The sequence below is a fragment of the Herpailurus yagouaroundi genome, unplaced genomic scaffold, assembly GCF_014898765.1.
Source record: "Herpailurus yagouaroundi ecotype Mexico unplaced genomic scaffold, PumYag 159, whole genome shotgun sequence".
Lineage (NCBI taxonomy): Eukaryota > Metazoa > Chordata > Mammalia > Carnivora > Felidae > Herpailurus > Herpailurus yagouaroundi.
This window is the reverse complement of record NW_024412400.1, coordinates 78,607,649-78,635,150: the sequence shown is the minus strand read 5'-3', so window position 1 is coordinate 78,635,150 and position 27,502 is coordinate 78,607,649. Positions and strand designations below refer to the sequence as shown.

At 41.6% G+C, this 27,502-nt stretch overlaps 1 protein-coding gene across 6 annotated transcripts in view; it reads left to right on the top strand.

Annotated features, from left to right (window-relative positions):
• RFC4 (replication factor C subunit 4) overlaps positions 1–27,502 on the top strand; it is a 32,847-nt gene that overhangs the window by 4,892 nt on the left and 453 nt on the right. For 2 of the 6 annotated variants that reach the window (XM_040481048.1, XM_040481047.1), the window contains exons 3-11: positions 13,052–13,188; positions 14,756–14,834; positions 19,645–19,724; positions 21,962–22,081; positions 24,754–24,897; positions 25,089–25,209; positions 25,878–26,003; positions 27,213–27,293; positions 27,375–27,491. In XM_040481048.1, the coding sequence (XP_040336982.1) occupies positions 13,064–13,188; positions 14,756–14,834; positions 19,645–19,724; positions 21,962–22,081; positions 24,754–24,897; positions 25,089–25,209; positions 25,878–26,003; positions 27,213–27,293; positions 27,375–27,491 (993 nt within the window). In that variant the 5' untranslated portion in view covers positions 13,052–13,063. Of the gene's footprint in view, positions 1–10,850; positions 10,976–11,001; positions 11,281–11,332; positions 11,450–12,826; positions 12,944–13,051; positions 13,189–14,755; positions 14,835–19,644; positions 19,725–21,961; positions 22,082–24,753; positions 24,898–25,088; positions 25,210–25,877; positions 26,004–27,212; positions 27,294–27,374; positions 27,492–27,502 lie in introns of those variants that run through there. The other 4 variants (XM_040481046.1, XM_040481043.1, XM_040481044.1 and 1 more) reach the window with 4 other exon arrangements.

Below are 27,502 nucleotides of genomic sequence, written 5' to 3'. Positions count from 1 at the left end.
CCCTCCTCCTTCTCGTGTCCTTCCACTCCATCCATGAATCTTTCAAGCAGGGCTCCAAATCACCACTGAACTTGCTCATTTAGAGGCAGCTCAATGATTTTCAGAGGTTCCTGGGTCCACTCTTCATTCCCCATGCAGCTGGCACAATTTACCCAGCTGCTGCAGTGGGCCTGTGGCCTTCACTTCCTGGCCTCATGCTCAGACTGTGCCAGAACTGGCTCCTTGCCTCCTATCCTGCACACCATGCTGCCCTTAGTAAGCTGTCTGCTGCCATAGCCCTTCCTTGGTGGGCCTAAGCTTTCCCCCAGTTTCTTGAGACCTCCCGAGTCGTAGGTGGTCAGGCCACAAGTGAAGAGTTGTCCCAAACCACAGTGCCTGCCTCCTTCCTTGATTTGTCATGCTGCCGTGTCACACCCATCAGGCTACACTGCACTTCCCCACCCAAGCCCCATCTGCGTCCATAACTCCCTCTGGGCCCAAGGCGCCTTCCTCCTGGCTGTCTCCAGAGGCCCTGTCTCCACATCCCTCAGCGGCTGCCAGTGTCCTTGTCACTGGGTGTCCCTGTATGCCTTGCCCAGAGTGTACAAAGTTATGCCCAGCAATCCCGGGGGGGTAACAGTGGTACAGGAATGAACTGGGGTGATAATGTCGCATGTGTCAGAGCTTTGTAAAGTGCTAGGCAGACATAAGATCCTGGTATTCCTGATCCTGGAACCTCCCTCTCCCTCCGCCATTGCCTGATGCCCCTGAGTCTGCGTTCTGTCCAGGAGTCTCCTGTCCTCTCAGGGACCAGCCCACAGCCCAGCTCCCACTCCTGCACACAGTGCACCGAGGCCCCTCTGAGTTCCTAGAGCCCTCACTGTTGGCATCATTCTCAGTGGCATTCCATCAGACCCTGTTTGGTGAGCCACACTCAGGACATCTGGCTCTGCTGCGAAAGAGTTGGGTGAAACTGACCCCTTGTTTGCCAGACTGTAAAAGAAGGGGCCTGACAATACCTCTGGACCTGTCTTTCGGTTCTGATGTTTTATGTGTGTAGACTTTTTCCTTCTCTAAACTTTATGCTTTTAATCCCCATCACAACCTAGAGCACAGTGCCAGGCTCACAGACACCCTATAAATGTATTTCTGGGTTGGTAACTGAATAACGGGTTCGTCCTACTGATGAGATAAAGTGATTTTTCACTTTGTGCTTTTTTTTAATTAAAAAAAATTTTAATTTATTTATTGTTTTCATCATGATAACTGTAGTCTTTAATCCCTATCAACTATTTCACCCATCCCCCCACCAGCCTCCCCTCTGGTAAACCATAGGTTTGTTAAAGAATCTGTTTCTTGGTTGTCTCTCTCTCTCTCTCTCTCTCTCTCTCTCTCTCTCTCTCTCTCTCTTTTTTCTTTGTTTAATTTCTTAAATTCCATATATGAGTGAGATCATATGGTATTTGTCTTTTTCTGACTTGCCTCACTTAGCATTATACTCTCTAGCTCTATCCATGTTGTAAATGGCAAGATTTCATTCTTTTTTTTTTTAATGTTTATTTTTGAGAGAGAGAGACAGCATGAGTGGGGGAGGGCAGAGAGAGAGGGAGACACAGAATCTGAAGCAGGCTCCAGGCTCCACACCGTCAGCACAGAGCCTGATGTGGGGCTCAAACTCATGAACCTTGATCGTGACCTGAGCCAAAGTCAGATGCTTAACTGACTGAGCCACCCAGACGCCCCTAGATTTCATTCTTTTTTATAACTGAATAATATTCCAGTGTATACACATAAACCACCTCTTCTTTATCCATTCATCTATTGATGGACACTTGGACTGCTTCCATAGTTTGGCTATTTGTAAATAATGCTGCAAGAAATGTAGGGATGCATGTGTCCCTTTGAATTAGCGATTTTGCATTTGGGGGGCAAATACCCAGCAGTGCAATTACTGGATTGTGGGCTCCTTCTATTTTTAATTTTTTGAGGAACTTCCATCCTGTTTTATATAGTGGCCACAGCAGTTTGCATTCCCACCAACAGTTCACAAGGGTTCCTTTCTCTCCACATCCTTGCCAACACTTGTTTCTTATGTTTTTGATTTGAGCCATTCTGACAGATGGGAAGTGATCTCTCATTGTAGTTTTGATTTACTTTTCCCTAATGATGAGTGATGTTGGGCATCCTTCCCTATGTCCATTGGCCATCTGTATGTCTTCTGTGGAGAAACGTCTGTTAATGTCTTCTGCCCATTTTTTTTATTGGATTATTTGTGTTTTGGGTGCTGAGTTGTATCAGTTCCATATATGTTTCACTTTGGACACCCCTAAGTTTATATTTTCTTTCCCCTTCCCATAACTGGAAGAAATGTAGTTAGAATATTGAAGTGTATTCAAAGGCCAGTTAGAATATTGAAGTGTAGTCAAAGGCCATATTCTACAAATGCAGATTATTGGGCACCAAATTAGAGATTCTGACTCACTAGGTTGGGTGGAAATCTGCACTTGCGACAAGCCCCTCAAGTGATTCTGAAGCTATAGCCTCTGAGAAATATTACTGTAAGAAGTAAGGATTTTTAGGACAATGCAAAGAGTAGAAATTTCTTCTTTTTGGTGGCAGCAAGTGATGTTTTCTTTCTTTGTGGGAAGAAGGTTGGGAAGTCGTCTTGAAAGATGGAGCCTCGAAGGGAGAGGAGTGCCCACCACTGGCCTGTCTGTGGCAGTTTGAACTTTCAGCAGTGTAGTAGCTAGAACAGCCCCTGTGGCCGCCATCTCTACCACCATGGCTACTCTTTTCATGACTTTATTGTGCCAACACTAGACTAGCCGAGGGAAGAAGGTGGCTGAGGACAACTGGAAGAGTCATTCTGTTTGGTTGATTCGTGCCTGTCCTATGGGAGATGCTTTCTGCTGGGCATTAACGTAGGTTATGAAGATGTTCACACTCCATGCCCACTCCATGCTCTTGGTCCACTAACCACATGCCTCTTTCCCATGCGTCTTCATCCCCAGTCTTCCAATGTTTTCTCTTTTCAAGTCCCTGACCAACTGGCCAAGCTATTCACCACTACCCACAAGCCTCTGTGCATCCTTGCCTCAGGCCATTTCTCTGTCTTCACAAAGCAGATGCCTTGATGTACTGCCTGATACCAGCGTTAGGAGGGGATTTTCACTGCAGTCCCTGAGGTTCTCCTAAGTGAGGATGCACTACAGTACCTGCCCATTTTTCTCTTGCACCCACATACCAACTGACCTGTCCATGAACCAAGCTTAGCCTTTTTGCTCCTCTGTCAGCTAGAAATAGGAGCCTTCCAGGTAGTCTGTAGAGGGCTGATGCTAAGATGACCTCCAGGCGTTCACTGTCCTGGGTAATCTCCTTCCCGTCAGTGTAGGCAAGGCCCCTTCAATGGGAATATGGCAAAGATGTTGGGAAGTACATGAGCATGTGTACTTAATACACTATAGAAGGTTGTAACACCCATCTTGCAAGGACACTCCCTGTGCCTTGTTTGCTGTGAAGAAGCAAGTGGTCATGTTATGAGCTGCCACATGGGAAGGAACATGTGACAGGGAGCTGAAGGGGGCCTCTGGGTAACAGCCAATTAGAAGCTAAACCCCTGAGTGTGGCAGTCTGCAAGGACTCTGACAATAACCATACGGGGCTGGAAGCGAATCTCTCCTCAGTTGGTGCTCAGGTAATGATCACAGCCCCAGACAATGCCTTGATTGCAGCTTTGTGAAAACCTGAAGAATAGGACCCAGGTAAGTCATGCCCCAAATGCTGACCCACAAAAACTGAAACAATAAATATGTATTGTCTTAAGCTGCTAAGTTTATGGTAATACTGTTAACGCAGCAATAGAAAACTAATACACAGCCGGAAATGTGAGCTGAGAGGCACTGGTACAGAATGGTAGGTGACGGGAGCCTGGGTCACTTGCTCATGCAGGCTTCCTGTATTGTCTGGTGCCGCACATGGCTGTTCCCAGACTTACCACTTCCAGCTTGTGATGGAACGCTGCTGGTTCCTCCCAACCTCGGTGAATTTGACAGAATGCAGCTCCTGATAGATAAATCTGGATACTTGGTCATTTCATGTCCCATGGTTAGGTGCTTAATCTACACCAGGGCTCACTAGCACATGGGAATCTCTTTTCCAAACGATTCTCTGCTGCAGATGGCGCAGGCTTGTATCAGGACCCTGGGGCTTTACGTTGTCATTCTGCTCTTCTCCACATGACATGTTTTCTCACCACAGATAATTCGGACACCACGGGGTCTATGTGGCTTGTAGCCCACTGATTGTACTGCCCCAGCGGCAGGGATGCTTGCACCTCAGCCTGGATCTGCTGCAAAACCCTTTCCTGCTGGCAAGTTTCCTTGTCACTGAGTAAATGAGAGCAGTTATTTCTAAATATGGAATATGCTGCCTCCAGAAACCAAGAGGACTGCCAGGCATTGTGCTTTCTTTTTAGTTGCATGAGATGTGAGGTACTAATTTGTCCTAATTTGATGGGGATGGGAGAATATGGCCCAGCTTGCACCAAACCGCTGGATCCCTAAGAACTTCGCCGATGGGGTGATCCCCTGAATCTTCATTTAGCTTTTTTTTCTGTCCTCTGGCTTGCATAGGTCTTACCCCGTCCTCCAGTATATTGGCCACTTCTTGCTCATCTGATCATTAATATCATAGATGAATGTGGTCTTTGCAGAATGTCCAGGTAGTCCAGGTCCTTAAGGCTATATTATGCGAGAGGGCAGACTTAACATAGATCAAAGGCAACACTGAATTTATAGCATGTCCTGTGCCATGTGAATGTGAACTCCTCTGATCATCCTTCTTAATGAGGATTGAAAAGAATACATGTATGAGATTGATGGCTGTTTACTATGTATCTAAGGCCATTTAAATCTGATCTAGCAAAGATACCCTATCTGGCTCAAAGCTGCAATGGGAGGCTACTACTTGGTTGAGTTTATGGTAACCCACCGTTATCCTCCAGGATACATTTAGTGTTTGTGGGGGACATACTCGTGAATGGAAAAGGCCTATGATAAGGACCATTCCTGCCTACTTCACGTATTTAAGGGTAGCACTAGTATTTGCCGTATCCCCTCATATGGTATGGGTTTTGATTTACTGTCTTGGCTGGGAAGGGTACACTTGTTTCCCGGGGTTCTACTTGGCATTCTCCACTATGATAGCCCTTACACCACAGTCCAAGGAGCCAGTGTGGGTTCTGCCAATTCCTAAGCATGGCCATTCCATTGTTTGCGGAACCAGGGAAATTACCAGCAGATGAGTGTGTGGAGTGGGTGGACCTACCATGAACCAGACCTGGGTAAGAACTCCATTTATTACGCTACCCCTTATGCACCCTACTCCAACAGGGGAATTACAAGGATGGTTTGGGTTCCTGGATCTCTCAACTCTGACCATGCATCCAGTAGACCTGAAAGTCTTTGTATTCCTATTTCTTTCAGGGTAGTTATATGAGTAGATGGGTTTGGAGAAGAGCTAAGGAAATCATTATATTTTTTGCCATGGTGTTTGCAGGGTCCTCTTTTGTGAGCTGCTGTCAGTAAGTGGGATTTAGGTTGGAAAACTGGTCAGGTTGGAAAACAGAGAAAGTGACCAAGACTTTTGATGGTCATGACTGTCGTTCGCCTCCTGATCATACGTTGGATTTATTTTGGTTCTATAGGTTGAGCAATACTCTCATCTGCTATTCATCTATCACGTCTCTCAGGATGCTATGCTGTTTTAACCACCTCCCCAGCTCTCTGTGACTCAGACCTCTCTGACTGCCTCTGACATTGTCACTCATGATAACTTGCTTTTGAGAGTTAAGTGTTGCCATCTGGCTTCTATTTTGGAATTCTGTTGTCCCCATTGCTATCAGAAAACCCTGTTCTGTCCCCACATTTCCTACCAGTGGTCTTGGCCTACAGGGGACAGTCCACCATCAAGCTTCTTAACAATACTGAAGCCCCCTCAATCAGCACATCCCTTTGTCACTTAGAAGAACACTTTATCCTGAGAACAGGGGAGGCTAATCGCTTTTTGGCCTTCCATAGTATATCCCAATCAAGTGTCTTGACTTCTTCCCCCACTGCTTGCCACTGCAGGCCAGCATTCCTACTTAGTGTGAGTGATTGCTTTTTCCAAGTTTCCAAGGGACAACCAAATGCTGTCACCTGGATTCTTTGCCTAGCTATTAAATACTATGCCACAGGTTTTTCTCCCTTTTCCATCCAGTGCAGCCCCATATAGTCTCTCCTGCTTGCTCAGCTGGATTGTGTCCCCCATCCAGCCAGCTTTTTCAGTAGGTAGTCCTTTTCTACCATTAGCTGACCCAGCATTCTTCATCCTGGCTATAGCTCTGGTGGTCAGGAGTGGAGAGTGGGGTAGACCATTGAGGGCTAAGGGAAGATAGGTGTTGTGTTACAAGGCAGAAACCTCTATGTCAATCAAGCTTCAGCCTTTAACTGAAGAATGCGCTACCTCTGTTATCAACAGCATTCAAGGGAATATGGAAATCTAAGACTTTCAAATACATCAACCCAGATGACCCCATTTCAAGTCTCAGCATCCCATTTTTTCCCAATCAGGACCTTGACCTTGATGTGGGAGACTAGATGGAGTTGAAAACTTAACCTCCTCTGGAACTCCTACTCCTATAATTTAGTTTTGGGGTCTGGCCCACAGAACTTGTGTGTGTGTGTGTGTGTGTGTGTGTGTGTGTGTGTGTGTGTGAGAGAGAGAGAGAGAGAGAGAGAGAGAGAGAGAGCGCCCAAGTGAGTGGGGGAGGGCCAGAGAGAGAATCCCCAGCAGGCTCTGCGTTGTAAGTATAGAGCCCAACTCAGGGTTCCACCTCACAAATAATGAGATCATGGCCTGAGCTGAAATCAAGACTCAGACACTTAACCCCTTAACCACCTGAGCCACCCAGATACCCTGCCACAGATTTTTAATTTTATTTTTTGCCCTCTGGCTGTAGGATATGTGATCACTTTATATGTTGCCGATTAGACCCTCTGGCTTTCACACCTGGTCTGGTACTAGCAATGAATCACCCTCAGCCTTTGTCTTGTTTTAATTAACAAGCCCTCCCTTCCCCCAAATGGCCATCCAATTCCAAAATTCATATAATTACTATTTCCTAAAATCCCTAAGATATTGCATCTGTCGGTGTACTCGTTTCCAAAGGCATCCCATTCCAGTTTGCCACTGGTGAAAGTTTTAACAGTTGCCATAGCATTCCAGGGGCTATCGGTGCTCCATTATCACCAAGGATGGGTTCTCATTACCAGCAGGCTGGCAGGTGACCCAACTACAAAATTACATCTTAAGAGTTTTTTGTAGGACTACTTCTTATACGCGCCATCATGAGTTGAATTTATAGGAAACAGATTCTGAGATCTGAATGGAGGTTTTTTATTGGTTGGGACAATACCTGAGAGGGCTCAGGGAAGCAGGACTGGGCAAAAATACTGTGGTGCAAGTGCAATAGAGATCTGGAGCTGGGACAGTCCATGAGCTGTGCCACCCCAAGGCAGAGAGGTTAAGTTTCTCTCCTCCTCCTAGACTAGTCCTTGAAGGTGGGCTACCCCCAAGGAAATGTGATTTTGGCTGCAGTGGCTCTGGTGGCTGAGCACAATTTCTAGAAAGGACTCAGCTGAGAGCTGTCAGCTCTGGACAGTCCCAACAGCTGGGGAAGTGAGTGTCTCAGCCCTAAAAGGTAGCACACCAGAGCACCCACTACACCTACATTTCCTGTTTTCAAAATTGACACTGTCATTCACTATTTAATCCTTCTCATTCTTAACAGCAATCTTCTTTTATTTTCCACCCCAGTCATCTTTTTCTAGAGGGCCCATAAAACATAATCCTTGTCTGTTTCAAAAGGGGACACACTAAGTAGAGTTGTACTCAACTTTTAAAAGCCCTCTTTTGGGGAGCCTGAGTGGCTCAGTCGGTTGAGCCTCCGACTTTGGCTCAAGTCATGATCTAATGGCTCATTAGTTCGAGCCCCACGTTGGGCTCTGTGCTGACAGCTCAGAACCCAGAGCCCGCTTTGGATTCTGTCTCTCTCTCTCTCTCTTTCTGCCCTCCCCCGTTTGCACTGTCTATCTCAAACATAACTAAACATTTTTTTAAAAGCCCTCTTTTAACATTAAAAACTTCACAAATCTCCACATAATATCGTAATGGTAAATGAATGGCTATTTTTAAAAAAAGCAAAAGCTATTATAAATTTATTAACTGGTTTAATCACATGAACACCCATGTATACTACAAACAAAGTAGTATGTAATTATATAAAGACTTTTCTTGTTCTGGTGACAGAGACAGTGCATGGCGGCCACATAAAATTATGAAATACTAGGGACACCTGGATGGCTCAGTCAGTTAAGCGTCTGACTCGGTTTTGGCTCAGGTCATGATTTCACAGTTGGTGGGTTCAAGCCCCACGTTGGACTCTGCACTGACAGTGTAGAGCCTGCTTAGGATTCTCTTTCTCCCCCTCCCTCTCTGCCCCTCGTGAACATACTCTCTCTAAATATAAATAAATAAATAAATAAATAAATAAACTTGAAAAAATCCGTCTATTCTTAAAAAAAAAAAAAAAAGATTATGAAATACCTAGGTTAGGATGCTACCTATAGCTGTGTTCAGGAATGAAATGGTTGCTTAAGAAGGCAAGTGAGGTTGAAATCTGGCCCAGCCTCTAATCACCAAGTTTTTCACTCCATTAAGGGGCTGAATATACCAGAGGAATGTGGCACAGTTTTTAAAACCAGTTGCCCAAGCATGCTATGATTCAGGTCTCTCTTTTCTACTTATGATAATGGCATCTCTGTGCCAGCCCTGACCCTGCCCAGTAACTAATTATAAGTCTTAACTCTGGAGTCAGACAGTCCTAGATGTGGATTCTGGCTTTCTTGCTTATTTGCTGTTAACCTTATCCGTCTAAGCCTTGGTTTTCTTATCTATAAAATGGGGGTATATCTCCCTCTGTGTGGTTGTGGTGTTTGTTCAGGTAGCAACTGAATACCACCTACCTTTACAGATCTTTAGCAACTTTATTATAGAGGCATAATTTACATACAGTAAAATGCACATACATTAAATATACATTTTCATGGGTCCTGACATTGTAAACCAGTGACTAGAGAGGTAACCTGTGTGTTTTTTATACTCTCCAGGAAGTGTACCAGGCCCTGTGAGAGTTAGAAAGTAGTATAAAGGATAGTTAATCTGGTTAGCCCCTTGATTAGGTTAGGCTTGGGATATATGTACTCAGAGCCCCATACTTCGTCTTCCTAACACACATCACACTGTCACCCTCCTAGGCTGTAAAGCTACTTGAAGGCAAAGACCTTCTACCTTGTTTCCTGATGTACCCCCACCACCTAGAAGTGTCTAGGCACTTTGTAAGCACTAGTTAAAATACAAATGAATAAACGCGTAAAATTAACAATGAATATCATGTTGAGCTTGTATCAAACAAAATTTATACTCATTCATTTAGAGGAGACCCAGATCAACCTTATGAGTTAGGGGAAAGCCCTGCAGCAAAGGTTGCATTTAAAAGGGGTCAGATTTCAGTAAGATGTAGGAAAAATTCAGAGCTAAGAAATGAGTAAAGATAAAGACTTGCCTAGGGCCCATAGGGCATGTGTCATGTTAGGGTTAAACATTATTATCAATCTTCTGATTTTTATTGAGCATCTGCACCACCAGATTTCTGGGCAGGGCTCTGGGATTAGAAGATGATCACAGCAGCTGCATGGAAAAGTGCTCCCTCTCACCAACAGCCAGTTACTAATAGAGGTATAAGCCACATGCATTCAAAAGGGCAAAGACCTCGACTTCAGACTTCTGATGTCTCTCCCTTTATTTCAATTTTTTTTTTCTTTTTAATGTTTATTTTTGAGAGAGAGAGAGACAGAGCAAGCGGGGAAGGGGCAGAGAGAGAGGGACACACCGAAACTGAAGCAGGCTCCAGGCTGAGCTGTCAGCATAGAGACCCGCTCTGGGTCCGAACCCACGAATGGTGAGATCATGACCTGAATCTAAGTACATGCTTAACCGACTGAGCCACCCAGGCGCCCCTCCCCCTTTATTTTTTTTTAAAGTTTATTTATTTTGAGAGAGAGAGGGAGAGAGAGCGCTCAAATAGGGGAGGAGCAGAGAGAGAGGGGAAAGAGAAAATCCCAAGCAGGCTACACACTCAGCTTGCAGCCCAACGTGGGGTTCGACAGTTCTCACGAACTGAGATCATGATTTGAGCTGAAACCGAGAGTCCCGGAGGCTTAACGGACTGAGCCGCCCAGGCGTCCCGCTGTCTCCCTTTTAAGCACAAAGTTTGTCAGGCAACCACCAAGGTGGAGTTACAGAGCAGGATAATCAGGGTGCCCTCTTCTAGCCAGGGACCGACTCCACCCTCCCCAATCCCCCTCTTTCCTTGGGGTGAAGTAGGTTGCAGGCCAAATTGTGTCCAGGCAGAAACGTCAGTGAGACGCCCCAGGACTACCGATCAAGTCCACGGTGCGGTAGAGGAAAACGGGACTCCCGAGGCCCTCCGCGGACCACAGGCTCTGGGCAGGCCCACGCCCCGTCCGGCCCCTAGTGGGAGCCGTCGCAGACCCCTCCCCGCCCACGTTCGCAGAGCATGCCGGGGCCGCCGTGCCCGCGGCTCCTCCCGCCTGGGTCGCTGTGTTTCCCTTGCCCTGCAGCCTCCAGTCCGAGGAATGCACGGGGACGGCGTGGAACTTAATCTACACCTCTTTGTCACTCTTGCCCCAGTCTGTGCGACCCCCAAAGCGTGTCACCTGTGCAAATAAAACGGGGTAGAAGTTAAGGGCCCCGTGGGCGCGGAGCGCGCGCGGCGAGCCGGAAGTGACGCGCTCCGTGCTCGCGTATTCCCGCCCTGCCCTTCGCCGGCTGTTCCGTGGCGGGAACCTGGGCGACCGTGCTGACGGCGGCTACTGTAAGTGTCACCCGGTCTGGCGGCTCCGGGCCTCCGAGGCCTGATGGTCTCACATTGGGGAACGGAGCTAGAATTTCGCGGCCACCTCGCCCCTTCCCTATCCCCGGGAGCCCCGGGGACGACCCTGCGGCATCCTCGCTCCGGAGACGAGCGGCTGAGAGGCCCAGGCAGTGCCCAGGAGCAGGCGAGCCAGGGATAACGGGCGACCGGCAGGAGAAATTGCAAGGGTGGCCTTCGCTCTCCTCACCTCCTGCGCCCTTGATGCTCCTGTGATGTCTTCCCCCGTCGCTCCAGTTCGCAGAATGGTAGCTCAGTACAGCATCTTTCAGAGCCCTGCTTTGGCTTGTAGTACTGTTTAGTAATTGCTGCAACCTGTGGCAGGGATGGAGGGAATAATCCAGTAACGCTAAAAAATCCAGTAATGCAGGTTTTAACCATTTTTACCGAGTGTTTACTCATATGCCAAGCATAGAGGTATGTGTACACAGAAGTATGCTTTTTCTGTGTATTTCTTTAAAAAAAAAAAAAGATTAAATTGACATACGATATTAGTTTCAGGTGTACCACAGTGCTTGAACGTTTGTATACCTTGAGAAACTATTGACTACATTCCCTGTGCTGTAGGTTACATCCCGTGGTTCAATTTATTTTATAACTGGAAGTTTGTGCTTCTTAATCCCCTTCATTCATTCTGCCCTCTCCCTTCTGACAAGCACCAGTCTGTTCGCTGAGTCTGGGTTTTGTTTTGTTTTGTTTTGTTTTGTTTAGATTCCTCATGTAAGTGAAATCATGCAGTATTTGGCTTTCTTTTGTCTTTGGTTAGTAGAACATCCGCAAGGTCTGTCCGTGTTGCCACAAATGGCAAGATTTTTTTTCTTGTTTATGGCTGAGTAACATCGTGTGTGTATCACATCATTTTTATCCATTTATCCACTGATGAACACTTGAATTGTTTCCATATCTTGGCTGTTATAAATAATGCTGCATTGAACATAGGGGCGCATAGATCTTTTTGAATACCCAATAGTGGAATTGCTGGATCATATGATACCTCTGTTTTCTAATACTTTGAGGAAACTCCATACTGGTTTTCATAGTGTCTGCACCAATTTAATTCCCACCAACAGGGAATTAAAGGGCCAACAGCCCTCGCTGGCACAATTCTTTTATTTACCTTTTATTCTTTTATTAACTGCCTTATGGAGTCGGCCTTAGCTCCTTTTACAGAAGGGGAAGCTGAGTCTCATAAATGGTAATTCAGTCACCAAATACTATGGAGCATCTATCATGTACTAGTTACTGCTCTAGGCCCTGAGCGAGAGCAGTGAAAAAAACAGAATTTTGGGGCAAGCTAACAATGCTCTCTTATCCCTAAAACAGCCTTCTGCTGCCTGTAAGAAAGTATATCTGAATGTTAATAGTGGTTATCTTCTGGGTGAGATTTTTGCATGACTTTTTAGAACAATTCATGCTTTCCCACTTTGTTTTGATTTCTTCAGATGAGCATGTTACTAAGCAAAAGAACTGTTTCCATTTTAACAACAAATTCCCAGACCCGACCCTCCCCACAAAACAGCCTCTTCAGAGTCAGCGGTAGTCGTTGGCTCTGCTACTAAAACAGATCTTTGAGTAGAGCTCTAGGCCCAAGAAAAGAAATGAAAGTTCTCATTTGTGGTCCCAACTCCTCACTGCTAAGTCCGTCCCTGGGTCTGAGCTAAAGCTAGGCCCCTGACAGAAATGGAAGAGACTATAGAGGCCCATGCATAGTTTGGCCATTAATGACATCATATTTGTCAAAAAATGTGGAATTCAAAATTTTTCATTCATAAATTTATCTTTGTTCTGTAACTCTCTCAGTATAAATAAATTCTAAGTGTCCTAAGCACTTCGGCCAGTTTTATGGTCCCTTTAGTTCTCAGCACAATACATTTAGAGGATGCTAGGTCATGAGGTGATGTCCTTTACTTGGTAAGTAATTATTGGAATATTTTGCACAAGGTTAAGCGTGCTTTCACGCCGTATGTCCTCATAATGATTTCGAAAGAGCTTTTCCTTTTCTGTCTTGCACCTGGTCAGGGTGAAGTAACCATGCAGGCTTTTCTAAAAGGCACATCTGTCAGTACTAAACCGCCACTGAAGGATCGAGTAGCTGCCACAGCTGGAAGCAGTGGAGAGAACAAGAAAGCCAAACCTGTTCCGTGGGTGGAAAAATAGTAAGAATGCTTGTGGTTTTGTTGAAATAGTTAATATATTACGTCTCTAACCAGTTTTGATCACTTTTTTTTTTTTGTTTTTAACTTACGGGGAGAGGGATGATTTGCTTTGTTTAGATGTCCTTAAGAATCACCCAATTAAGTAAGTCATAGAGCCTTGCAGCTGAAACTACTGTAGAATGATCTAGTTTAGTTACTTTATAGATGAACTAAGGTCTTGTGTATAACTCAGGTCTGTGGTTTAGGGATTGAGATACAGCAGAAGAAAATAGTTTCTAGAAGGTGACCATAAGGTCTTGTCAGGAGTTCCATTTAAATCCAAATAATCTGTTCCCCCTTTCATTGCTGATAGGTGGACATTGTTGAGTTTTTGCTTATGCATTTTGGCAAAAATGCTTGAGGTGGCGCTTAAATTTAAATCAGCTAAGTGATATTATGACAAGTTGTTATAACCCTTGGTGTTATAATAATATAACCTTAACTATTACCAAAAGTTTGTGGATTACTTATAGGTCAAATAAGATCCTCCTGTGTTTTATTTGCTACCAACAATGGTTTTTAAAATGGGAGATTTCACATTCGAATCTAGATTTTTAATTTAAAAAATATACCGGAGCAGGGGGAAACCTAGGTTTTCAGCTTCTCAGGGGATTAGACAGCACTAGATGCAGATTCTCACTTGACACCATGAGACCTGAGTACTGCTTCTCGTTCTGGCAAGGTCATATGTTCTTCAATTCGCCATCGTTCTTCTGTTTTCTCTTGCCTTACACTCTGCCTTCTTTACTCTTGCTTTCTCCCTGGCCCCTGCAGGTATTTGCATATGAAACCCTGATGTATAACATACACTGGTTTCCCTAGAAAGCATTATCTGACATAAAATTCCCACCCAGCATTGACCTGATTAATTGGAAATGTATAAATCAAGGAAGAGCTTTTAGCCAACTAAGTACAGTACCTAATCTTAGGGTTAGGAGTATAACTTTGTTCCAGTTTCTCTTAAAATCACTACTGATGTAAGATGAAAATTATATGTTGTTATACTTCATTTTGGTTAAACTTGTTATTTTGTTAGCCCTCAGTCAAGTGAATAGGTATGCATTTTCTGCACAGTTAGGTGATGGATGAAATTGGTATTAACCAATTAACTATGTTAACTGTGTATTAACTATATTAACCAAAATAGTTGCTTATTCTGGGTTACTAAGTAGGTCTCTCTTTTCAGCTTAAGTGCATGATCTTATCAAAATACATTATGTTCTAGGCCATTGTTTACTTTAAATTTTTAACCAGTGGACATTTGTGGTGTAATAAAGCAAAATATTTTTACTTAATTGTTGTAAGTACTCTAGATGCAAGCAATGCATGTAAAAGGAAAAGTGATTTCACTCCTTCAGTATATATTAGCTTAAGGTAAATACAAATGGCGCTTCCACCTACTTCCAATTATGAAAGTTTCCCATTTTATCACCAATATATAAGAATTATCATTGGTATTTTAGCAAAAGGAACACTTAAGACATTATTGTGGCTACTATACTAAATAATCTCTGGGGTTTTTTTCCAGTCGCCCAAAATGTGTGGATGAAGTCGCTTTCCAGGAAGAAGTGGTTGCAGTACTGAAAAAGTCTTTAGAAGGAGCTGATGTGAGTAGCAAATGATGTGTCACGTCATTGGGAGATTGCAGATTTAATTTACTTACCCTCTTTCTTCCTTTTATAATTGCCTGCTCCCCTAAAATACTAGCTGTACATACAGTATGCCCTTGATAACTATTTGTACAGTGGATGATTGGTTCAAATATTGATTGAGCATCTCCCATTCTGTCCTGTGGCATTGTTATGTAATACTCAAGTGGAGACCATTGAACGAGACACGCTAGGTTCTTTGGCTCATGAGCTTTTATTTTGGTGGAGAGTGACAGAGAATAAATCTGCAAGCAACTTAATAAGAGAATTATAGATAATTGTGCTCTGAAGAAGAGTTAGAGATTCTTTGAAACTCTAATTGCTCACCTAATGTTAGGATTTGGTTTGAACTACAACATAAAAAACATGAGTATTTCTGCTTATAGCATTGTGTCTCCTGCTGTGATATGTGAGATTTAAACAAACTCTTTATGGATGTGAGGGTGATCTGGCTGTAACATCTGTCACCCCATTGATGGCCAGGGTTGATTCGGCTGATCTGGCTGGCTAGGTGGGTGTCCCCTTCCTCCCTCACCGCTTCATGTGTGTCCCTCCCGAAGCTGCACGCTCGGTTGAAGAGGACAACCTTCCCCGATAGAGGAGGACCGTTCTTTGGTCAAGGGTGTACGAGTAGCTGCGCTCCCCTGCCGAAACCTCCAAACAAGCTCTCAAGGTCCATTTGTAGGAGAATATAGGATAGTCAAGTTTCCAAGACTCCAGACACATCCAAATGAGGTGCTGCATGTGGCAGTCTGCCTTTCTTAAAAAACAAAACAAAAAAACCCAAAAAACCTTTGAATGACTTGCATCTTAGGTTACTCAGGGGCAAGATAACTCCGTAAGAAGAATTAGCAGTTTAAAGTTGTATTAGGAAGTGCTTTAAGAACTCAGTAAAAGAAGGCGAAAAGTTGCAGATGAAAGTGGGATGTGGTTTTTACTTTTTTCCCCGAGGAAGAGTTGTTTCCTTCCTCTCTGCCTGGCTACTTTGGATTAGAGGTTCTTTTGGCTTTTGCTGCCATTATTCTCTTCCTGGAATTATACTACAGTAGTACATATTTTGAAAGAAGTTCTATTTCTCAAACTATTTAAAATCTTTGCCAGTTTTTGTTTTGATTTGATCTTGACACAAATGTCTTTACCTTTTAATTTTGGTGTATACAGTTTCTTTTTAATTAAAAAAAATTTTTTTTAATGTTTATTCATTTTTGAGAGACAGCGTGAGTGGGGGAGGGGCAGAGACCGAGGGAGACACAGAATCCAAAGCAGGTCCCAGGCTCTGGGCTTGAACCTGCACACTGTAGATCATGGCCTGAGCTGAAGTCGGATGCTGAACTGACTAAGCCACTCAGATGCCCCTGGTGTATACAATTTTAATTGTATAGTAATAACTACACAGACTGCAGGACAAGATATATTTTAATTGGTAGTATTCTCAACTCTTTAGGCATATGTAGTGGGATTATGATCCAGTTCTTGACTTTATACCATCTATCTTATAAGGCTGAATTAAGAAGTTTCTTTTTTAAACCCTTGTTTAATATTTTATGTTTGTTTTCAGACCAAGTTTTAGAAAACTTAAAGATGAAATATTTTTTTAATAAATGCTTTTATGTTTATTTATTTTTGAGAGAGAGTGCAAGTGGGAAGGGAAAGAGAGGGAGATACAGAATTCGAAGCAGTCTCCAGACTGAGCTATCAGCACAAGCCCAATGTGGGGCTCGAACTCACAGACCATGAGATTATGACCTGAACTCGAGCCAGACACTTAACACTGAACCACCCAGGTGTCCCAAGATGAAATAATTTTTAAATTCTACAGAGTAAAGAAAAACAATCCATACCTTCATTTACTTTAGTGTATGTGCTGCTGAAGTGAGTACTCGTTCCTTCATTTAGATTAAAAGTTATTAAAGTAGAATTATAATAGATGTTTTTCAGACTTTTTTTTTTTCAGTTTATGTATTTATTTTCAGAAAGAGTATGCAGGAGAGGGGCAGAGAGATAGAGGGAGAGAGATAATCACAAGCAGGATCCACACCGTTAGCTCAGAGCCCCATGTAAAGCTCAGACTCAGAAACTATGAGATCGTGACCTGAGCCGAAATCAAGAGTCAGTTGCTTAACCGACTATGCCGCCCAGGCACCTCCAGAAATCAATTTTAAGCCCTAATATTCCACATACAGTTCTTGAACGCACCATATATATCACCGTTATGTAATGTAAGGCTTAATAACTTTGCCATGTTTCAAAGAATTTAAGTTATTGTATGTGATAGTTACATGGATGAATTACTATAAATATTGAAGCATGCATGAATCAAAATAATAGTAATGACCTTAAAGGGGCACCTGGGTGGCTCAGTTGGTTGAGCATCCAACTCTTGATTTCTGCTCAGGTCATGATCTCATGGTTCATAGGATTGAGTCTTGTGTCAGGCTCTGCACTGACAGCACGGAGTCTGCTTGAGATTCTTTTGCATGAGCGCATGCACTCTCTCTCAAAAATAAATAAACATTTTAAAAAAATAGTTACAATCTTAAAGACGAAGAAGCCCAGGAATATTTTTTTAATAAAATTGACATACCCAAGTTGACTAGCCCAGAGCTACTAGAAGGAACGCAATAATAAGGATTAGAGTGGAAATAAGTAAAATAGAGACTAAAACAAAAACAGTAGAAAAGATCAGTGAAACCAAGAGCTGGTTCTTTGAAAAGATAAACAAAATTGATAGACCTTTAGCCAGACTCCTCAAGAAAAAGACAAGACTCAAAATCAGAAATGAAAGAATAGAGATACCAAATGACACCACAGAAATACAAAGAATTATAAGAGAACATGATGGAAAAGTATATACCAACAGATTGGACAACCTAGAAGAAATAGATAAATTCTAAAAACATATAATCTTCCAAAACTGAATCAGGAAGAAATAGAAAATCTGAATAAACCAGTTACTAGTAATGAAGTTGAATTGGTAATCCCAAAACTCCCAGCAGACCAAAGTCCAGGACCAGATGACTTCATAGGTGAATTCAACTAAACATTTAAAGAAGAGGTAATACCTATTCTTTTCAAACTAATCAAAAAAGTAGAAGAGGAAGGAAGACTACCAAATTTGTTCTATGAGGCTAGTATTTTCCTGATTCCAAAACTGGTTAAAATGCTTAGAAGGTTTTGGTGTTTGTTTTTAAGTAGTGAAACTCATAGCTTGTGTCTTAAGCTATGTTACTAACGTGACAGTAGCAGTCTTCAGTCTATACATTTGTACATCGGTTTATTTATTTGACACATGTTGAGTACAGTACAAGATGCTGAGAACACAGATATGAAGAGAACAAATAAAGTTCTTGACCTTCTTACGCTTACCATCTAGTGAGGTAGACCGGTATTTTACAATCAAACCCAATCACTAAGTAACAACTGTAAGTTACTGTATATAAATAAATAATTACAAAGTGCGTTAAGGGCAAAGACTGAAGAGAGAGTAACACAAGAGTTCCACTTTAGACTGGGTGGTCAGGGAAGGCTTCTGACTTGTAATGCAGTAAGAGTTGGCTAAACAGAAAAAAACAGACCCTACCTAGCTCATGGGGGAAGCATAGGCCATAAAGTGCTTAGTTGTTAGAATTCACTGTAAGTTGGAGCCTAGAAGGTGAGAGAGTTGGTGAGCAGATCTTGGACGTCCTTGTAGGTATAGGTTGATTTTTGTTTGTCTGGTTTTGTTTTTCTAAGTAGAGTGTGAAGTCAGTGAATAGTTTTTAAGTGGCAAGCAGAGTGGCATCTGATTTGAGTGAAGAATGGATGGGAAGGCCGAGGGTTAGACAAAAGTGGAAACACATGAACTGTGCTGCCTGGTTTCCTATGTGCGGTGATTTCTGTATGTGAAAGGACGTACTGAAGAATGCAGTTTTGTAACAGCTCATTAGATTTTTGTAGATTTATCAGTCTGTACCACAGACTGTGTGCTCGATATGAGCCAAGCTAACAAGATTTAAGGTATACAAAAAGATAACTAGTGATTTAGTTTAATCCTTTCTTCCTCTAATTAATTCTCCCTGATATATTGGGCATCCCTACACAGTATATAATCATGGTATAGAGTACTACCTAGCACTTAATAAATGGTTTTTTGTTTGTTTGTTTTTCTCCTACTCTTGGAACATTATCGAGAGCCCTGATGAGTCTTTTTCATTCCTTTTTCCTCAGTATTAGCCAAATCCAGGTTCTCCTTTGGTCCATTTCCTCTTTGAAGCAACTGACATGTTTATAAAATATAAAATCTTGCCCAATCCTGAGCAAAGGGGTGGGATAGGGCACTGAAACAAGCCCGAGATTCCAGTTTTGGGGTGCCTAGCTGGCTCAGTTGGTGGAGGGTGAGACTCTTGATCTCAGGGTTGGTTGTGAGTTTAAGCCCCACGCTGAGTGTAGAGATTACTTAAGAAATGTAATCTTTAAAAAAAAAAAAAAAAGTTCCTAATTCCAGCTTTGAAAGCTTCACTTAAGTATATTGGGAATAGAGCAGTCATAAATATGGATTCAGCTTAAGATATTAGACATTTTGGAAGAAAGTACAGTATTACCTGAAAAACGAAAAAGCAGGATTTACAACTGCTAATACTGTGATACTGGTTATATGAAGAAATATTTGTATTCAGATATGTGCACTATTAGGGAAGTCATTGCACTGTTCCATAGACATTTTCAGTCATCATTTTCATCTGTTTGTGCCAGAATACAGTTTTTAAAAAATAAAATTTAACTTCTACAGCTCCCTAATCTCTTGTTTTATGGGCCACCTGGAACTGGAAAAACATCCACTATTCTGGCAGCAGCTAGAGAGCTTTTTGGGTAAGTTCAAATCTCTCTCTTTAAAAAGGCCTTGACACCAAAAATCTCTGCTTTTCTTTCTCTAAAAATTTATATTTGGTTTCTCTGCATGGTTATTGGCTTTGTTTTTATTTCTGTATTTTTTATTAATTCAGCGGGACCATTTCAAGTTCTTCCCCTCCAATAAATAAGCTTGGCTACATCTTTTGTAATCTTCATTTTGAACCTTATTCAGATGCCGGAATGTACTACAACACAGTAGCGTCGTGATTTTTCATCACTTGAACTTTTTCGTTACGATTTTTTGGAGCCCAGAGGACCTATCCTATCTTTCTTCAATCATGCCAATACTCACCTCAGTCTTTTAATGGTGTGTTCGCATTTATGTCCTTGTGTGATAGAATCTGCTGTGTCTGATGCTACTGACCCACACCACCCCTTCCAGAGTTTCTTCTGGCTCGGGCCTTTCCAGCGTTGCCTCTGGAGTAACTAGGCCAGCTCCTTGCCCTTAAGTATCTTGAGTGAGCACAGAATGTGGTAGTTGATGCAGTAGGAGTCCAGGAACACCAGAAAATCTGTGAGCCAGTTTCTTAGATTCTTCTTTCTGGATTGACTGTCTTGGCTTAGCCAACCATTTTAGAGCAGCCCTTGGATTTCTCCACAATTTTTGTATCAAGCATAAGGTCAAAGGGTACATCTGAAATCCTACACGTAAAAATAATCAGATGCCTCTGAAAGCACCAAATATGTAGAGATAATTAGTTCTATGTGAACTAATGTGAAGGAACTATGTGAAATGTGAAGGAAGAAAAATGGGGAAGCTGCTGTGAACCTAATATTTTATTTATTTGACAGCAACTTTTGTTTCTCAAGGAAATTATAAAAGTTCTTTTGGATTATTCCACAACTCCAGTCCAAACTGAACCGGCCTTAGCAATGTAGTCATAATGAACTTAAGTACTTTATTAGTTTTTTGAGAGGTCAATCCAAATTATATAACTTTTAAAATATCCTCTTAAAAATAATGTCCTTCTAGAACTAAAAGAACTTTAATTATGAATTCCACATTTCATAGTATAGGTAGTTTTAAAATAGAAAATATATACACAGAGCTTTGTGTGTTTATGCCCAAAGAAAAATACCTAGGATCTCATGCTGTTTAGGAAAAATAAAGAGAAGACTAAAAAATATGTGTATAATGAAAAAGGGGAACCCATTTTCAAAACACTGGTGTGGCAGGGTGTTTTAATTGTTCTTTTAATTTTCTTCTGATTTCTCAGATGGTCCTATGGTGAGCTACTTTTTTTTTAATATTTATTTTCGAGAGAGAGAATTTGAGAGCGAGCACACGTGAGCAGGGGAGGGGCAGGGGACAGAAGTTCTGAAGTGCGCTTCTGTGCTGACAGCAGAAGCCCAATGCGGGGCTCAAACTCACGAACCAAACCATGAGATCATGACCTGAGCTGAAGTTGGACACTTAACCGACTAAGTCACCCAGGCACCCCTGGTGAACTACCTTTAAGAATTTTTTTAAAAACTCACTTAAGAAAAACTTCATGTATTAATTCAGTAATAGCCCTGATAGAAAGCCACCTTATGGAAATAATCGAAAATATGCTCTATTGCAGCAGTATTTAAAATTGAACATATTTAAAACTATCTAGATGTCCAACAATAAGCAAATGGTACAGTCATAGGATAGAACATCATAAAGCTTTTAAAATGGTATTTATGGGGGCGCCTGGGTGGCTCAGTCAGTTAAGCGTCCGACTTCCTCAGGTCATGATCTTGCGGTCAGTTAGTTCAAGCCCCACGTTGGGCTCTGTGCTGAGAGCTCAGAGCCTGGAGCCTGCTTTGAATTCTATCTCCCTCTCTCTCTGCCCCTCCCCAGCTCACGCTCTATTCTCTGTCTCAAAAGATGAATAAACGTTAAAAAAATTTTTTTTAATGATATTTACGGTGGTTCTGATGACATGGCAAGATGTTCATGATATAATCCTAAGTGAAAAATTGATTTAAAATGTTATAAATTATGTGATACCATCTTTTTTTTTTTTCCCATCTGCTTTTTAAACTGCATGGAAAAAAACCTATGTCTATGCAAAAGAAAAAATACAAAAGTGATTGTGTGCCTTCTATCTATAGTGTTTACTGGTGGATTTTAAACTACTTCAAAATGTGCCATTTTTAAAATGTAGTTTAAACCTTGGTTATTTATATGCTGTATGATGTTTCATATTTGTTTCATTTTGACATAGGCCTGAGTTGTTTCGATTGAGAGTTCTTGAATTAAATGCATCTGATGAACGTGGAATACAGGTTGTTAGAGAAAAAGTGAAGAATTTTGCTCAATTAACTGTGTCAGGAAGTCGTTCAGAGTAAGTAAGCTCACTTTCCCTTCTTCATCCCATGTCATTGCATGTAAAATACTTCTCTGCCAAATGTCCAACTCCTTTTTCTTTTTTAATTTTTTTTAAAATTTTTCTTATGTTTATTTTTGAGACAGACAGAACATGAAAGGGGAGGGTCAGAGAGAGGGAGACACAGAATCTGAAGCAGGCACCAGGCTCCGAGCTGTCAGCACAGAGCCCGACACGGGGCTGGAACTCACAGACCGTGAGATCATGACCTGAGCTGAAGTCGGATGCCTAACCGACTGAGCCACCCAGGTGCCCCTTCTTTTTTAATTTTTTTTAATGTTTATTTTTGAGAGAGAGCACAAGTGGGGGAGGGGCAGAGAGAGAAGGAGACACAGAATCTGAAGTAGGCTCCAGGCTCTGAGCTGTGAGCACAAAGCCCAATGTGGGGCTCCAACTCAAGGACCGTGAGATCATGACCTGAGCTGAAGTCGGAAGCTTAACCGACTGAGCCACCCAGGCACCCCTGTCCAACTCCTTGGATCATATCTCTTTTTAAGATTTTATTTTTTTAAGTAATCTCTACACCCTGTAGGGCTCGAACTTATAACTCCAAGATTGAGTTATATTCTCTGCTGACTGAGCCAGCCAGGTGCCCAATTATCTAAATTATTTAAACCCACCAAGTGACCTTTCTATTATAATAACTAATTTTAAATTGTTTACTGTCAAGAGTTTTTAACTGATGTTTTGTCTAAGGAGTATTAATCAAATTTGATAGTTTGGTGGTACACTCATAATAAAAAATCCAGATTTTTGTTATTGTGTTATTTGAAAAAAATTTCAGGTATCTTAAGCTTCAGTGTATATTTCATACTTAGGGTGACCATATAAGTTCTTGTCCAAACTCAGACACTTTTAGACTAAAAGAGGAGGTATTATTAATAATTTAAATAGGACTGCCCTGAGTTAAACAGTGATGTTTAGTCAGCTACTTATACTGCTTAGATGGCAAAGTACCGAGATAAAATTTTTGGAAGCTGGCATATATTTAAATTTGTATCTGAGCATATTTAAGAATTTGTAGAAAGTGATTTTTGATATCTACCTTGGCCTGACAATGCATATAAATCCTGTATTTGATAAGGGACTTAGATCAAAAATATATAAAGAACTCTTACATTTTAATGATAAAAAGAAAACCCAGTTTAAAAGGCAAAGGAACTGAATAGACCTTACACTAAAGAAGATACAGTAGTTCTCCCCCCCCGGCCCCCCCATTATATATTGTTTCTGTGGTTTCAGTTGCCTGCACTCAGCTGAAGTACAGAAACAAATGATCTACCTTCTGACATAATCCTCAGAAGGTCATTAGTAGCCTGACATCACTTCATCTCATCACACAGGCATTTTACCATCTCACATGATCACAAGAAGGGTTAGTACAGTCTCATAAGATATTCTGAGACCATGTTCACATAAATTTTATTACACTATAATTGTAATTGTTCTATTTCATTATTTTTTTTTATTTTTTTTTTTTTAAATTTTTTTTTTCAACGTTTATTTATTTTTGGGACAGAGAGAGACAGAGCATGAACGGGCGAGGGGCAGAGAGAGAGGGAGACACAGAATCGGAAACAGGCTCCAGGCTCTGAGCCATCAGCCCAGAGCCCGACGCGGGGCTCGAACTCACGGACCGCGAGATCGTGACCTGGCTGAAGTCGGACGCTTAACCGACTGCGCCACCCAGGCGCCCCTCTATTTCATTATTAATTACATTATTGTTCATCTTTTCCTATGCCTGATTTATAAATTGAACTTTTTCATAGGTAAGTATATAGGAGGTATGTGTGAATAGGAAAATACATGGTATATATATTTGTATGCCGTTTGGTGTACTGTCCCGGGCTTCAGGCATCCAGTGGGGTCTTGGAATGTACTCCCTGTGGATAAGGGAGGACTACTATACAAATGGCCAGTAAGCATGTGGAAACATGCTCATCAACATCATTAGCCACAGAGAAATGCAAATGGAAACCATGATGAGATACCACTTTACACATACTTGGATGGTTGTTATCAAAAAGAAAATAATTCATATTGGTAAGAATGTTAAGAAATTGGAACCCTTATACTTTGCTGACTATAATGTAAAATGGTACAAACATTTTGAAAGTACTTTGGCGGGTCCTTTAAAAGTTAAACATAGAGTTACCAGATGACCCAGCAATTCCAATCCTAGGTATATACCCACAAGAAGTGAAAAAATAAGTCTGTTCAAAACATGTACAAAAATGTTCATAGCGGTATTATTTATAATAGTCAAAACATGGAAAAATCCAAATATCCATTAACTTATGAATGACTGAATAAACTGTGGTATATCCCTTTGCCATATTATTTAGCCATAAAAAGGAATGAAGTAATGATGCAACAAAATGGATGAACCTTGAAAGCATGCTAAGTGAAAGAAGCCAATCACAAAAGACAACATATTATTCCATTTATATGAAATGTCTAGAATATGCACATCTGTGGAGAAAGTAGAGATCCATGATTGCCTATGGCTGGGAGAGTTGGGAGAAGTGACTCCTAGTGGGCATGGGGTTTTTTTGGGGGACCATGAGAATATTCTAAAAGTAGATCGTGGTGGTGATATGTGAATTATAACTCCTGTTTCTCTGAATCAGTGGGAAGCCATGTCCACCTTTTAAGATTGTGATTCTGGATGAAGCAGATTCTATGACCTCGGCTGCTCAGGCAGCTTTACGACGTACTATGGAGAAGGAGTCTAAAACCACCCGATTCTGTCTCATCTGTAATTATGTCAGTCGGTATGTGTATTGCCCTGAAGATAGATGCTAGGCAGCCTTATTTTGATAACTCCAATTAGGGAGAAAAAAACTTTAAATGTTTCAAGGCTACAGTAATTTCTCCTCTATCACATCTTGATTTGTTCTTGATAAAAAGGTCTTTGGGGGGAAATTCTTTAGATACTGACTTTCTTTTCCCCAATATTTTACAGAATAATTGAACCTCTGACCTCTAGATGTTCTAAATTCCGCTTCAAACCACTGTCAGATAAAATTCAACAGCAGCGATTACTAGACATTGCTGATAAAGAACATGTCAAAATTAGCAATGAGGTAATTCCTAATTATTGCAATTACTAATTCCTTTGATGAATTCATGTAAAGAGGTCCTGAAAGCATCAAATGTGTTGCTTTAATTTCTGATACCTTTAGGCAAAGTTAAGCTAAAAGAGTGACAGTTGGAATGTCGAGGAATTATATAGCTTCAGCATTCTTGTTACTATTAGAAGTTTATTATATTTCAGAGACCCAGAACTGGGGCAGATTTCATACACCTGATACAAATTCTGCAAAAAAGTCTCTGCATAATGACAAGATTTTAGTGTCCTAGCTAATGTTTCACTTCAGGAGAAATTTGGTGATGAAATTCAGGTACAGAAAGAGACTATAAAGGCCTAATTCATTTTAACAGAATTTAACCATAATTTGAATCGTTTTTGCTTCATGTATTAAATAGAAAATAGGATTCGAAGTGTGGAACATCTCTGTCTCTGCAAATTTCTTTCAGAGGCAAAAGATCTATATCCTTTTATTGGACTGATGCTGTCTTCATGAATTCTGCCATTTTATAGGACTGATAATATTCCCCTAAAAATGAAAATACATTTTTTCCCCATTAACCCTAGGCTAAAACATAGTGTTTTTCCACTTTCCTTTATTAAAGCCAGAAGTCATAATTGGCTGTCCATCACTGGTAAAAAAAAAAAATTTTTTTTTCCTAGGGAATAGCTTATCTTGTTAAAGTGTCAGAAGGAGACTTAAGAAAAGCTATTACATTTCTTCAAAGTGCTACTCGATTAACAGGTGGAAAGGAGATCACAGAGAAGGTGATCACAGACATTGCTGGGGTAAGATTGAAATATTTAGTTGGCTTTGTGGCTTTTAGAAAATTTTCGTCAAATATATACAGAATGCTTAATATGTGCTGGTTTGTTCCATTTGGGCAGCTTTAACAAAATACCATAGGCTGAGTGGCTTATAAACAGAATTTCACAATTCTGGAGGCTGGGCAGTCTGAGGTCAAATATATGTATTGAGTATCTGGTGAGAACTAACTTCTTAGTGCCTAGACTCTAGTTTGTGGACTAGACTCACTGCATCCTCCCCTGGCAGAAAGGTCTTTTATAAGGGCACTAATCCCACTCATGGGGGTTTCACAACAGCCTCCTACCTTCTTAACATCACAATAGGGATTTTTAATAGGAGTCTTGGGGTTATTAGGTTATAGCATGTGCCAAGTACTGTGCTAGAAACCGTGTAATAAGGGAACAACCTGGAAGCATCACAACACTTCAGGGATGTGGCATTAAAATAGATTTAACAACTGTCCCTGTTCTGACAAATCTCTTCTGGCCAAAAGGTCATACATATATAAAGGGGCAATATCCTACTTACAGAAATCATTTGTCAGGGTTCATCTCTATTAGGATTACTACTGCTACTACTTTTAAAACTTAAGTTCCCAAAGGTATTTTTCAGTGCCATGATGAAATTGATGGCATTAGTCGCCTTTAATTTTCTGGGTACTTTGGGCCTTCTGAGAGCAGTCTCTTATTAGTGGCATCTTTGTTTGGAAAGGGGCAGGGGGCACTCTCCTTTAAAGTCCCTTTTTTAAAGTACTTGGCTCATTTCAGCCACTGGGGTATGACAAGCAACCAGTAGGGACAATTTTTAGCTGTTCACCCACTGCCCAGATCAGCTATTCTTGTTTCATCATGGGCTCAAACTTGAAGCTCTCAGGAGCAAAGGAAAGCAAAATGCATCTCCCTGGATATAGAATAGTGACTGGACTAATTTAAGGTGCTCCAACACAGGGTAAAAGGCCAGGGCCATATGGAAAACCCAGCTCCCTACTTTCTGGATCATGTGTCTGGAGTTCAGGATAGAAGCCATAAAGGGGCTTTCCAGCTCTGCATGGGTTTAGTTAGGGTTAACAGCTCTACATCCCATGCCACAGGACGTCTTTTTGCATACAATGAACTACCCTACCCAGGCCTGCAAGAAAAGTGGGTTCAGGCATGTTCAGACCCAGAAACCAAACCTTAGAATCTTTTTAGGTAATACCAGCTGAGACCATCGATGGACTATTTGCTGCATGTCAGAGTGGCTCTTTTGACAAACTAGAAGGTGTGGTAAAAGTAAGTCATCACTTCACTCATAACTATGGGGAAGGGAAAACTTAAAAGAATCACCCCAAATGCTGTACTTTCCTGTTGCAGAATTTAATAGATGAGGGCCATGCAGCCACTCAGCTTGTAAATCAACTTCATGATGTGGTTGTAGAAAACGATAACCTTTCCGACAAACAGAAATCCATCATCACAGAAAAACTTGCTGTAAGTAGGCA